Genomic DNA, 14,891 nt, shown 5'->3' with positions numbered 1-14,891 from the left:
ATTACTGAGGTGTCTAGGCTGAGGAAAGAAAGGAGTTTATTAAACCACATCTTTTTCAGCTAACAGGACCACAGGTTAGCTTGATTAAAGTCTCTCAAACTACGGGCCCATTCTCCCTGCCTAAAATTCAGAGTCCCTAATAATCACACAACACTTATACCTGCTTGTTCACTCTTCTTTTTATTCTTACAAAGCATGGCAAAATGAGGAGGCAACTGACAAGCGAAGAGTTTGCGCAGTGGAGAACCACCCTGACCATCTCTTGACTTTACAGGGATCGTAGGTGGGTAAGTGTTCCTTTAAAGTGATTTTGTCATAGGAGAGTCACATGAAATGGTTCTCATGGTGGGGGGAGAGGAAAGACAAGAAATCAACATTCACAATTATTTAAAATGACTTAAAAGCTAAACATAATATACATAGTAACTCCTTTATCCTAGTACAAAAATAGTGCCAGAAACTATATATTTGTTCAAATGTATTGAAAAGGTGTAAGAATACAAATAGATATTAACAGTGGCTAGTGATGATTCATAAGCTTTTTCTTAAACTGAAATAGAAATTTATATTTTCAACTATTTACATGGTGTTCAACATCTATTAAGATACGTTTACACAGACTTTTGAGAAGGGCAAAGTGAGCTTTAATACTTTCTTCCTCACTCCCTACGCTGGAGCAGAAGGGGTCCAAAACTGTGTGCAATTTAACAGTCTAAGAGAACTCTTGAGTAGTCTCTACCTGGCTAGCATATGGAAAAATAATCTACATAGTGGAATATATGACTCCTTACTTACATAAGGTGTTCTGTAAGCTATCAGCAGGCTAAGTGATTCATGCTTGCAAGAAGACAAGATGTTCACTGACTGACAGATTCTTAGTAAGTTCCAGGTAAAGAAGGTCCTTGGAAAACTACGTAATACATATGTTATAGATGGAAATGAAAGTGATAACTGTACCCTATATTTTCATGTTAAATCGGCAGGATCAGAAGCTGGTAGGTCTCTTATCCAGCACTCCCTGCAGAGACTGTGAGCTCCTTGAGGTCACTGCTCTCTCTCCCCAGTGGAGCACAGTGCCTGACATGCAGCAGGAACTCAATAAAAGGTGGATCGAGGCATGTCTAACACTGAGCAGTTACATTATACCACCTTGTTTTAACTGTAGTTGTTCCCAGGAGAGGAGAGCAGTTACATCCCTCCCCCCACCCCGCCTTCTTAAATCAATCTTGTAAAACAAAACAAGCAGCATTTCTTTTGATGGCCTGTAAAGCTTTAGGAGTACAATCAGGTGGAAACACAGGAAAATTGAACATCAGATTGGAGTAGGTCCAACATTTGTGCTCTGTGCTGAAAATAAAGGCACTTCACTGCTAGGCAAGAATATATCTGTAACCGGTTTCCTCCCGCAATCCATTATTTCCAGTACACTTTCATACACTTTCTTTTCTCCAACACTCCTATGGAAGGAAACCATTCTTCATAGTAAAGAGATCAGTGGTGAAACATCATCGTCCAGGGTTTGTACCGTGAGATGAGGTGCTCAAACAGCTCTAAATCTCACACATCTAGTGATCTGCATGAGAAGCCAAAGAAATGTACTATCTTTTTCTCAGTCTTGGAAACTTAACACAGGAAATGACTTAAGGGATTAGATACCTTGCTCTTTGGCCTGCTATCCCATTTCTGACAGTGGTCTCCAGGGCCCATTAGGGCTTACACAGTAGCTGCCTTCTGTGACATCCTCCTCTGAGACAAGGCTTAGCCCAAACATAACTCCTTCAACAGCACAACTTGTTCACACTCACAGAGGTTAAAGAGACTTACACAAGTTCACACAGGATTGTGGCTGGCAAAGGCCAATCCTGTGAAAAGTACAAGACCAGGCAATTTTATAGACATCTTCTCACAACTTAGTAAAATAGTGGGAACTTTTGGGGCTGAAAATTGAAATGAAATGGTATCATGGTACTCAGCTGTAATGAAAACAAACAAACTAATCTAGAGCAAAAACAACTTCTTGCTAGGTTACAGGTAATATAAATATAGGGTAGGGTGAGAGAAGACTACATATATATATTTTTTCCAACTTGAGAAGATACTGGAAAGGAAATATCCACATAAGAAGAAAATTTGTGCCCATGTACCAGGTAATAATCCATGTATGGAGTGATTTTCCTAAAAAATTAAGAATTATTTGAACCAAGTAACCAGTCCTAAAGAAGTATTCTTCTTCCGTATGAACTAAAATACCCAAAAATGAAATAGGTATGTCACTGCCCCACTTCTTTCAGTTTCTAAACTAGTAAGGTAAAATAAGCCATTATCTAAAAGTAAACCAAAAATTTATAATCTAAATACACTTTCTTGCTTTTTAAAATGACACACATACAAATCCTCCGCACATAGTCTACTGTGTCTTTAAAAATCTCAGTGACATATATTAGAGGGCTCTAAACAAACTACTAAAGTATTTGACTACTGATTTTAGCATAACTGCTAAATCACAATGTGTACGGCAAAAAGATAGGTTATTAAAGACTGCTATTCTTCAGACAGTTTTTCTGTACTAAGGAATTGTGTCTGCATGCATAGGTGTATACCAGTATGTAGATACATTATTTTAGTGACAGTCTTTGTAAGTTACACACCAGTGCCACCAAGAGGCAACCTCACAGACCTCATGTATATTACATAAAACAGAATAACATCTTGACAATAACAGGTGTCACAACAGTAATACATAGCCCTTACCACTACAAAGTAATGGCAATACAATTTGTTTTGCTTTCTTTTTAAAACCTGAAGGGTAAGAATAAAGCCACTTTATGTCAAGATACGTATACACACTCAGAATTCTAAAAACTTAACGAATATGTTGAATTTTAGGTAGTTTAGGGAACAAATGGTTATGAATGGAAAACATGTTTTAATGAAAAGTCTTTGAGAATGCTGCATTATCATATCCCCAAGAGCTTTTCTATACAAACTAGTTATAGAAACTCAGAAACTTTGTTCAGGGGTGGGGAGGGGGGTGAACAGATCAAACAAATACCTCTCTTCCTACTCTTGCCCACAAACATTATTGCATATTTAGAGCAGATTTTCTTTTCCTGAACTAGGTTCTCAGTTCATTATCTACTTCTCCAATATGTAATAAAGGTGTCTTTAGGGGCACACATGTACGGTGGGAATACAATTAAATGGGCTCAAATTCTAAGAAAATGTTAACATTTTCTAAATGTACTAAAAGCTGTGAGAAGTAGATACCACTAACTACAAGCTCAGGGCCAGTGCTTAGGGTGCATACCCAAACTTCTGTGATTCTGGGTTGACTAGTCCTGTAAACCAAGATATGGCAGTTTCTCAGTCACGAACTCAATACTGCTAAGTTTACTCAAGCTTAAGGTTTCTTACCATATTGTTCGCTCGATTTAATTTTTGACCCTAATATCAAGCATAGCCCTTTGCTCTTTGTACTTTTCTCTGTACTCCATTTAACAAACAGAAAAAAATATGATTCAGTTTGTACCGTCTTATCTTATACAGTCATCTCTCAATTCAGGCTAATGCTCCCATGATCACTTTTTCTCGCTCTCCTGTTGAGTTTTAAAGTGTTGACTTACAAGCTATGGCTTATAAGGTGAATGATAAGGAAGTTATTTAAAAAAGGAAGTTCGGTATTCAAAACACTCACTGACTGTCAGAAGTGTCTTCCAGCAGAACGTTCTCTTCACTGACAGCCATCCTCAGCTGTTCCGTTTCTGCATCACACTCATCCCTCAAAGTCAGTGACTGGATCTTCTCCCAAGGTTTCCCCTGCTTTCCATCAGGTAGGTTAGATCAAAGCGAGTTTATGGGTAGCCTTTGGATAGATTTATTGCATTGAAATGAGAAATTTCTCTCCTGCCTGTTCTCTAACAACAAAAAAAGCAAAATAATTAAATAATGCCTTTTCTTTACAGTACTACCTTATAGTACTTTCCATTTGTTTAGAGTTTTAACGTTTTTTGTTAAGGTAATACAGTGTTGACAAATATACCCCATTCCTCTTAAAATCCACTCAGCCAATATTTTTCTCTATTCTATGAAGGTTTTAAATGTCACAGAATATATTCACTTTGCTCCTAGCCTGTTTTTAAGAAAAACGATTCCAAACATTCTTGAAAGATTGGTAATTCAGAAAACACAAAACCAATTATTTAAAATCACCAGCAAGAAAAAACAAAAAAAACAAAAAAACCAGCCTCAGTGCAAGAATGCAACTTGTACCTCGCAGTACACAAAATATCACAAACAGAGCTCTTATCCATGTGCTAAGAGTAGGTGTCATTGATAATCTCAGTTCAGTGGCATAAAACAAATATACAGAAAATATGCAATAGTCCTCTAAAAACATTTCATGCTGTGTTGTCAAAAGTTGTGCAAAAATAAAAATACAGCAGTGGCAAAGTATACACCAAATCTGTACAGTGTATAGCAAAACTAGGCATACTGCAGAATACGCCATCTGTAAACTTCAACTCTGCATGAATAGGCCACTCAGTTCCGCTTGGCCTGGCTGCTTTCCCCATTAATCAATGTCTTCTCCTGCTGTTCTGCAAGAGCCTGCCATTTTTGCCTGTTCTTTCTGCAGCCATCCAGCAAAGGGAAACAGTCCTCCGATACGTGGGTCAGGGCCTAAAGAAAGAAAAGAAAGCCAACAACTAGATGGCAGCTAGGAAATAAGCCCTCTCCCCAGGCCTGACGCAAAGGGCCACATTGTACACTCACTTCATAAGCAGGCCCACTGCTGGGATTCTCACAAACTGTGTGAGTACAGATCATTTATGAATGATTCCTCTTAAGCTATACAGACAGGGAGTACATGCTGAGAGAGAGAGAGCAAACACACATTCCAAAATAACATTATTGAGCTATGGAGGCAGATCTGTGTGGAATCGGCTCTGCAGAGAAATAATCCATTTGCTTTTATGTAGTGCAAATGGTTCTCCCTAAGTGTTGACTGCCTTGAGAGCTGCTTAGTTTTTCTGTTTTTCTATAAAATGACTTTATTCAATGTACTTAAGTAGATTTTTATCCAAGATTATAATAAAGGTTAATTTATAACTATGTGTATATGTTTAATGTAACAACATTATTATGTTTAATGTAACAACATTATTATTTACCAACTACAGTGCCATAAATATTTAGCTACAAGAATGTTCACTGCAGATTTCTTTGTAATAGACAAACATTGAAAATGACTTAAATACCCAACAACGGGGTTAGGAATATCGTGTTACTATTTGGCAGCCATTAAAAATGTCATAGAAACACATTTGAAACAGAAAGATGTATCTTATATTACGGATTGCAAAGAGCAATTTTTGTTAAATGAAAAATTTGTGAAAATGTCATAAAGCATATGCACTGAAAGGAGATAACAGTGGTTGTCTCAGAGTAGTAGAATTATAAGTGATTTTATCTTTTTGCTTCTTCGTATTCTGATTTTTCTATAACGACATATTACTTCTGTAATAATGGTAAAAATGCATGTCTATATCAAATAGAATTCAACAGGGGAGTCAAATAAAATGAATCCTTGCACAAATAGGAAACGTAGAAAGATGAAATCTATAATGGGTGATTTGACTGTTAGTTTGACTATATTTACAGGCATGGGGAAAAAAAATCAAGAGAGACATGAGTGTCTACAACTGAGGAACTATTAATCAATCCACAAGAAAAGCATCTGTTATAGAAAGAATGAGATATTCAGGGATGTTGGAGACACTGCTCTGAACACACTTCTGCACAGATTGCCGAGAAAGGTGGGGAGACAGACAGTGGTGCAGAGGCCTGACACCCAGTGTTCTTCTGTCCTGTTTTCTTTTGCTGTCTCTCCTGTCCTTCCCTCCTCAGCCACAGCTTCTTTCTTAAATTCATCCACTGGCTAGAACCCTGGACTCAGGCTGAGAACTGGATTCTAAATACAGTTCTCCCACTAACTACCTGTTTGGGACAAACATTTCATCTCCCTGGAAGTTGGACTTTTTACAGATTCAATGACGGAATCTGTGAAATGTCTGGATTAGAAGATTTCTAGGGTTTCTTCTGGTCTTGACAGTCTATGATTACACCATGATAAATGTTCTTTTCCCAAATACTTAAAACTTAAGACAGTTTCCTGTTTAAACTTCTAAAGACAAGGACAGCATCTACTTTCTATATTTGGGGCATGAACATCAAAACTAGTAAATTGGATGTTTTAGGGAGAATATCTTTACTCAAAAAATAAATAAATAAGCAAAAAAAAAAACCCAAAACAAAACCCCAAGCCAGCAGGTATATGGAAATGGGAACCTGCAATATTCTTCTAGCCGCTGCCTTTTAATCGTCATAAAAATTTTCTTAAGCCACACTATGACAATGAGAAAAAGTTAGATAACTATTTTTCCTTATTTAGGCCAAAAGTCAGACTTAAAAATAATATGCTCTTAAAAAGAACATAGAGTATGCACAGTGTACCTCCTGGAGGGCAGTAGCGCTCACACATGGTTTTTCTTAGCGTTCCCTACACGAATTTGCTGGATCCCAGCATGTGGTAGGCACTCGCTAGGTAGTTATACATTAATGAGTTAACATTTTTGAGAAACAGTAAATATAAAATGTGTTCCTTATTCAGCACAAACAGCATGTTCATTAGCAAAAGAAATTATCCTGATAATTTTATTTCTAGTTTGTTGATTAAGACGCAAAAAATATACGCCTGGTGTTAGTTGCTTCAATTTACTTTAGGTTTTAATTCATAACATGGTCAAATTTTAGCAAGCCTACTAGTTTTCATAATAAATACCTCATACAGTTGCAAGCAGATGGCATCTATGAATCCAACTTGCATACTTGGGATTTTGTTTTTCTTCTCCCTGTTCATTAGGTCCTGAAAACAGAAACAGACACACACAGATCTGCATTTACTTAAAGAACACAATGCAAGTTGGCTCTAAAAAGATGAATCACTGGGTTAGCTGAGGAAGGCTATATACCTGCCTACCTGCCTTCTTACCACACTCAGGAAGGCCCTGGTCCTCTCTCCCGTGTTCGCCCCGGCTGTGACTTTCCCCACATGACCCCCAGAATTGATCACTGACCTAGAATCAACTGCTGACCTACAGTCAAGCACTGACCTAGAGTCCACTGCTGACATGTATTTGGAGAACACACATGCTTTCAAACTGTCTGCTGATGTGGAATCAAACACACTCAGCTTTGTGGAAAAAGGCACTGAGGCCACAGTTGATTACAATTCAATTCACACAGAGAGCTTTTTGAGTGAAGATTATGCAGATGTCACTGCTGCTTATTCCCAGGAGCTCATGACTGGTGCAGCGGACAAGCCCAGCACCTCCATGGGGAGCAAAGAGTATGTGTCAGTGCTTGTTTAAAATGAAGCAAATTCTCCATTAGCTGCGACCATCACTCTGCTACCCACCATTTCCTGAGAAGATTCTGAGCTTCTGAACAAGCCCACTACTACATAATAGGAGACTGAATAACTGCAAAAGACTAATGAGACATAGGATGTACCCAGTGGAGGATAAAAAGCAGAATGGAGGGCTTCCCTGGTGGCGCAGTGGTTGAGGGTCCGCCTGCTGATGCAGGGGACGTGGGTTCGTGCCCCGGTCCGGGAGGATCCCACGTGCCACGGAGCGGCTGGGCCTGTGGGCTGTGGCCCCTGGGCCTGTGCGTCCGGAGCCTGTGCTCCACGGCGGGGGAGGCCACGGCAGTGAGAGGCCCGTGTACCGCAAAAAAAAAAAAAAGCAGAGTGGAAGGAATGGTACACAGACGGAGGAGGGGCATCTCGTAACCATGTCCCATTTAATGTGGGCTCAGTAAATGTTCATTTGAATTGAAAAAAAGACTCTATGCTTCATTTCCAGGAAAAACTTCTCCAGTGGTTTAAGAAGAATCTTCTTGTATTCGAGATTCCCTACACTATACAGAAAGGCAGTATGTATCCAAAAATCTTTAAAATCTGTGTGCCCTACAACACAGCAATTCTGGAATTTATCCTAACAAGGTAATGAAAATTGGCCCACAGATGTTTAGCAACAAAGATGTTTATCAAAGTGCTGTTTGTAATAGTGAACTCTGCAAACATTGTACCAAAAAGTAAATTATGGTTACATCTATTTCATGTAACCATTATATATGATATATAAGACAGCATCTGTTAGAATGAAAAATGGCTTATGATATTTAAATGCAAAAAGTAAATTACAAAATATAGGTACAATATGATGACTTGTTATTTGCTTGTTTTCTGTAGCAAACATGTATAATCTTCTAGTAAGAAAAGTTTTTAAAAATAACGAGAAATTCTGTTCCTAAGATCTCATAGAAGCATAAAAAGAATCTACAATAAAAAATGTATATGAATAATTCCTACCAGCAAGGTCTCATACTTACAGCAGGCTCTATGTTGAGTTCTTTTCTCTCTCTGTCTCCTTGGTCAAAAAATTCAGTGGCAACAAGTTCTGCTATCTGAAATCAATAACAGACTAAGTTTGGGTAAATAAAAGCATATTACTCCGTAAAACAGAGACTTTAAATGAAGATAAAATCTATCAAAGCTGTAGCTTTCAACCACATCAGTAAAATTAGAATAAAGCAGTAACAACTAATAGAAATTTTATTTGTTTTAATGTGTACCTAATCACAAAGGCTAGAGTTTGTAATCTTCTATAATTACACAGAAAAAAGCAACATTATTTCAACTTCATCAATCAGTGGAAAAAAAGTACCGCGTGCCCATCTGTATCATAATCAACGATATATTTATTAAGCATCTGTTGTATGAGGTGCTGTGTAAAACAGTATCAAATAGGTCCATATACTGAGGCTGATTGATATGCCTTTTAGGTTTCTTTTAATCTACCAGTTCCTCCTCTTCTCTTTTTAAAAATATTCCTTATAATTTTGGTTGTTGTGGAATAAACTGGGTTGTTAATCCTGCAGTATTCCACTGTCTGGATTTTGTTGATTGTGTTTGCATGATGAAATTTAATGTTTCTCTGTACCCTGTATTTCCATACACCAGTAGTGAGATCTAGACACTTGATTAGATTGAGACTTGAATTTTTTTTTTTCTGCCATGACTGTTTCACAGGCAGTGCCCTGTACTTTTCTCAAGGGCTGTATAATGCCTGGTTGCTTCTCTTTGTGAGATTAACAACCCTTCATGATCTTTGTCTAGATTCACTAATTAAAAGGCTGCAAAAAGGTAATATGCAAAGCAATCATTCCTTTTTCCTTTATAGCTGAAATAAAATAAAGTTCCCCATATCAATTATTTAGTTACCCTAAAGCAGCAGTCCCCAACCTTTTTGGCACCAGGGACCAGTTTCGTGGAAGACAATTTTCCCACGGACCAGGGTCGGGGGTATAGTTTTGGGATGATTCAAGTGCATTATATTTATTGTGTACTTTATTTCTGTTATTACATTGTAATATATAATGAAGTAATTACACAACTCACCATAATGCAGAATCAGTGGGAGCCCTGAGCTTGTTTTCTACTTGTCACTCACTGATAGGGTTCTGATATGAGTCTGCAAGCAACTGATTTATTATGGTCTCTGTGCAGTCAAACCTCTGTGCTAATGATAATCTGTATTTGCAGCCACTCCCCAGCGCTAGCATCATCTCAGCTCCACCTCAGATTATCAGGCATTGGATTCTCATAAGGAGCATGCAACTTAGATCCCTCACATGCGCAGAGCATAGTAGGGTTCGCACTCCTATGAGAACCTAATGTCACCACTGATCTGACAGGAGGCAGAGCTCAGGCGGTAATGGGAGTGATGGGGAGCGGCTGTAAATACAGATGAAGCTTCACTCACTCACCCGCTGCTCACCTCCTGCTGTGAGGCCCGGTTCCTAACAAGCCATGGACCAGTACCAGTCCTTGGCCCGAGGGTTGGGGACCCCTGCCCTAAAGTACAATTTGTATAAGTAAAGCACGAGAAATACTTGATTTTCTCTACTTTAGTTACTATTAAAAAAAAAATAACTTGGTTCTCAAGCATCCACCAAAGATGGCTGTGGAAGGTTTTGTTTTATTGTTTTTATTATTATTTTGAACTCTTGGATTTAAACATTATAATGTATTTCAATCCTCACTGACACTCAGACGTTGTCCCATTTTGGCCAGTTGAGAGCACATTAAGTTGGCTTCTTTGTTCTTTTGACATGGCTTCATGAGTCTTTGATAGCTTCCTTGCTTTCTGCTATAACAAGATGTTCTAGGCTCATCTTGTACATTGCCTGCTTTGGAACCACAATCAGCCATTTCATTGTGGAGGCCTAATTAATTCCTTTAAACTGAGGTATTTGGAGACCTCAATCTGGGCACTAGGTTCATTCATTACTACCAGGGTGATCATTGTTTTTTAAGCCCTTTTAATGGATGGAGCTAAGATACAACGTAAGTTCATACAGTATTTCCTATTCAAATTCAGAACTACGGGATTTCTGCAAAACCTTATCCACCTTAGATCTTTATCTTTCTACTCATGCTGAAAATCCTACTTCTCAACAATACCCATATAATTTTTCATTTGCTTTTATCCCACATCACCCACAATGATGACTGAATATCTATACAAAATTACCACTAATATGATTAAAAACAGTTTTAAAGGTTTCTTTTTTTTAGAGTTCTTTTTGTTCTCAGTGTACATCTCACCAGAGTTATATGGTCAAATTACTGTTTTAATGTCACTTGGAATAAAACAGTCCCTCTCAGTGTGTTTCTGCAACCAAAATCATTTTGTTTCATTTTACTTTCAAGGTTAAGTGATTTTTTAAAAATTCAATTTATTTTATAACTATAAGAGCAATTTACATGGTTCTAAATTAAATCTACAAAACAAGTACATGCAAGCAACTCTAGCTTATATCTCTGTTCCCTCTATCTTATTCCCTCCTTCCCCTGAGGGAAAAAATTAACTTTTTTGTGATTAATCCTTCTGTTTTTTTAAAATATAAGCAAATATGTACATATATTATTTCATCTCCTTCTCAGATAAATGGTAGGATACCATACCCATTTTTCTCTGCCTTGCTTTTTTTTTTTTTTTTTTTTTTTTTACTTATAATATATCTTTGTAATCACTCCCTGGTAGTATATAGAGAATTCTTATTTCTTTTTGCTGTTGCAGAGGATTCATCATGTAAATGTACTACACTTTATTCAATCAGTAACCTATTAATGAACATTTGGGTTATTTCCAGTGTTTGTTATTACAAATAGCACTAAAATGAATAGGCCTGTGTAAATGTCTTTTTATATTCTTGCCAGTACATTTTTGGGATAACATTCTTAGGAGTGATGGTAAATGAATTTGTGTATTCATATACTTCCAAAGGGTTATAGTATTTTGCATTCCTTTTTTTCCCACAGCTTCCCCAACAGAGTATGTTGTGAAACCTTTGGGTGTTTGCCAATTGGACAATTGAGAAATGGTGTCTCAGTGCTTTTTTTAAATGAAGTAGAATTTACATACTGTGAATTGCATAGACCATGGGTATACAGTTCAGTATATTAATAAATGCATGCAACTAGGTAACACACACCCCATCCAAGAAACAGAATATTTCTGTCACCCAGAAGGTGCCCTCAGGCCCTTGCACAGTGAATCCCTGCACCTTCTTCCCTCCCTCCCCAGCCAACTGCTACCCTATCAATTACTTTTGCCTCTTCCAGAACACCACATAAATGACATAACAGTATTCTTTTGTATCTGGCTTCTTTTGCTCAGTTTAGTGTTGATGAGACTAATCCATGTAGTTGCCTGTATCAGTTTCAGTTTCTTTTCACTGTTGAGCAGTACTCCACTGTGTGAAGGAGTAGTGTATTACAATGCATTTATCCACGCTCCTGTTGAGAGACTTTTGGATTGTTTCTAGTTTCTGACTATTAGGAGTAACGCTGTTATTGTAATGAGATTCTGTACAAGTTCTTTTGTGTCAGTGTAGTTTTTGATTGTTTGGTTTTTTGTTTTGTTTCATTTTTTTAAGGCCACACCACGTGGCATGCAGGATCTTAGTTCCCTGACCAGGGATCGAACCCCTGCCCCCGGCAGTGGAAGCACGGAATCTTAACCACTGGACTGCCAGGGAAGTTCCATGTGTCAGTGTAGTTTTAACTTGCGTCTTTCCTTATGATTGAGGTTCTGAGAACCTTTTCAAATGAGTAAGAGCCATTCACATTTCTTTTTCTATCAACTTTTTGTTCAAATCTTTGGCCCATTTTCCAGTAGGGTTGTTGGCCTTTTTCTTCTCTATTTTTAAGAAGTTCTTTAATATTAGGGATATTAACTATCTATCAGATAAAAGTTGCAAATATTTTTACCTGTTTTTCATTGTCTTTCTCTGCTTATAGTGTCTTTGCCATGCAAAAAATTTTCTTAATTTTTTAATTTTCTTGTAATCAAATTTGTCAGTCTTTTCCTTTATTGATCCTGCATGTTGAGCCATGGTTAGGAAACTTTTCTCACTCCTTGTTTATAAAAGAATCCACAAACGTTTTTATTTAGTACTTGTATGGTTTAATTCTCTGCACTGAACTCTATGCCCCATTTGGAAGTATGCAGAATAGATCCAATTTCGTCTTTTGCCATCCGGCTATGGAGATGGGAAAATCATCCTAACCTTATTTAGTAAAGTCTATTTTTCCCCCAGTTATTTGAAATGCTATCTTTATTATATATTAAACGTTCTATGCAATTCTAAATGTTCTATTATGTTCCACTGGTCTGACACCAATACCAAACTTTTAATTATAGAGGTTTTATAGTGTTGCTTTTTATGTCTGGACCCCAACTTCACTGCTGTACTTATTCAGGGTTTCATTCAGAAAAAAGAAAGAGTAAGTGAAAAGACAAATTGTTCCCTCTTCCATTCTCTTTCCTATTTGGAAATGGGCATATAGTCTTTTATTATGGAGCAGGAAGGTCTATAAAGACATTTCTTGAGTGCTTGTGGCATGTCAGCTTTAAGGCACTTTGGAGAGTGCATTCCTGATACCGTTTTCTCAGCATTTGTTTCATGAGATGAGCCTGTCATTACTGGGCTCCATGACTATGCAGCCCAGAGCTGTGACCAACAGCAGTGGTCAATAATCTCAGGTAGTACATTTAGGATTCAAGATGTAATCTCAAAAAACAAAACCACAACATACACATCATTGCATATATACCCACCCCTTCTTTTAGCTTAGGGCCTTTATCGCCACTGCAAAATGTTACAGCAGTGAGAGAGGATGTATTTCTAGCCTCCTAGCCACAGGCCCTGATCAGATCCTTCCTGACATCTTATATCAACATGTCCTATACTTCTAAGCACCAGAAGTGTTTAAGTTCTACTTGTTAATGCCTATTTGGAGTTGAGGTATAGCCTAATACGCTAACTGTAAGAAAATTTAAGTTTGCTTCTTCTAAACTTTAATATTATTAAAGGGCTGTGTTAAAAAAAAAATCCCCAACTAAGCCAGCAGTAGTATTGGAATTAAGCTTTATCAACAGCTAGGTTTGCTGTGTTAATATAGATGCTTTCTTTCTTAATATATCTTACAAATATTATTAAGTGCTAATGAGTCCTCTAAAAAAGAAAACCTGTTTATGTCCAATTATCTGCTTTTAATACTACTTAAAATTTAGATAAAAAGTTCCCCAAATACTTCAAAAACTATATTTAAGAGCAAAGATTTATCTTATTTTGACTTTTTAATTATTACTTTTATCATCACTAAGCAACATACCCGTTGTTGGATAGGCCAGGGTTTTGTAATTGCAGAAAGATCACAAGCTGTCATCAGCATCGCTCTGTTAAGGGAAAAAGAAGCCCAATACTCCTGTTTACTTTTATGTGAATATAAACCCTAGTAAATAGTTACTAATAAAAAAGTTAAATTAAAACCCTCTAAACTACGAGGATGGCAGTTTATAGACTAAAGAAACAGAAATAGAATTTACATAGAAGCAGGGCTGATACAGTGATATCACAGTGTCATTGTTTTGGTTACCCAGTGAACTACTGGAATTTGCCTTCACACTGCCTCATTTATCTCCACATTAGCAGCAGGAGAGAAGTTATTAACCTTTGAGCACAAACTTGCCTGCTATTATTATTTTTTTTTACTTTGGTCTTCCAATCTCAGTGACAGTATGATGAAAACACACTGATTACTAATAATTAACCATTAAAGGATAACTTCAGCTGTCCTACTGATGAAAGTTCCATGACAGCAAGAACTATGGTGGGTCATCCTAATTCACTCAACACATGTAGTGACTCCTATGTGAAAAGCCTTTGAATTATTGAACAGTATCTGCTGGAGAAAAGAGGGAAATGAGAGGATGATGCTGGTTATTCCTTCGCTTGTTAGAGAAGCTGAAAACCATACTGGAGTCTGGAGTCTGTGACAAGGCGCTCTACAACTCAATACTGTATAAAACTACTGTATGAAAATAGTTCCCTCTTTAGTGCAGTGTTTTCCCATGTCAGGTCCAAATACCTGCCATCTAATCCTTTTAATTTGTTTGAAGACATAGGCAAAAAGGCCGTCACTGTCATATAGAAGCACTCGAGGTAAAGGACTGTATCACTTGTCCCTCTCGGGAAACCCAACCTAAAAGTACATTCTCCCTAACCATATTAGGCCACAAAGAAAATAGTTTTCTGCCTCTAATTCTATCTCTTGTACCAACTCCCTCGCAAGTAATGAGTGCACCAGAGAAATCTTTAATCATGAAGGATTTCAATAATACTTGCCAATACAAACTGCCTCCCCCAAAGAAGACTATGCACCTGTGTGAGCTTAACTACAATCTGGACTGTGAAGAGTG

General features: G+C 37.4%; 2 protein-coding genes across 28 annotated transcripts in view; one reads left to right on the top strand and one right to left on the bottom strand.

Annotated features, from left to right (window-relative positions):
- The window catches only part of USP53 (ubiquitin specific peptidase 53), a 203,953-nt gene that overhangs the window by 135,498 nt on the left and 53,564 nt on the right, over positions 1-14,891 (top strand). For 9 of the 25 annotated variants that reach the window (XM_073804915.1, XM_073804904.1, XM_073804897.1 and 6 more), the window contains one exon: positions 195-3,831. The gene's annotated coding sequence lies outside the window, so the exon portion shown is untranslated. Of the gene's footprint in view, positions 1-194; positions 4,810-5,658; positions 5,814-14,891 lie in introns of those variants that run through there. The other 16 variants (XM_073804895.1, XM_073804892.1, XM_073804894.1 and 13 more) reach the window with 8 other exon arrangements.
- Positions 4,540-14,891, bottom strand: part of PDE5A (phosphodiesterase 5A) — a 135,155-nt gene continuing 124,803 nt past the window's right edge. For all 3 annotated transcript variants that reach the window (XM_073804681.1, XM_019927875.3, XM_073804682.1), the window contains exons 18-21: positions 13,805-13,868; positions 8,452-8,526; positions 6,839-6,922; positions 4,540-4,677 (exon numbers count right to left, since the gene is read on the bottom strand). In XM_073804681.1, the coding sequence (XP_073660782.1) occupies positions 4,540-4,677; positions 6,839-6,922; positions 8,452-8,526; positions 13,805-13,868 (361 nt within the window). The remainder of the gene's footprint in view (positions 4,678-6,838; positions 6,923-8,451; positions 8,527-13,804; positions 13,869-14,891) is intronic.

This window comes from Tursiops truncatus, chromosome 5, assembly GCF_011762595.2.
Source record: "Tursiops truncatus isolate mTurTru1 chromosome 5, mTurTru1.mat.Y, whole genome shotgun sequence".
In the NCBI taxonomy this organism is placed as follows: Eukaryota; Metazoa; Chordata; class Mammalia; order Artiodactyla; family Delphinidae; genus Tursiops; species Tursiops truncatus.
This window is presented reverse-complemented; position numbering and strand designations above follow the sequence as displayed.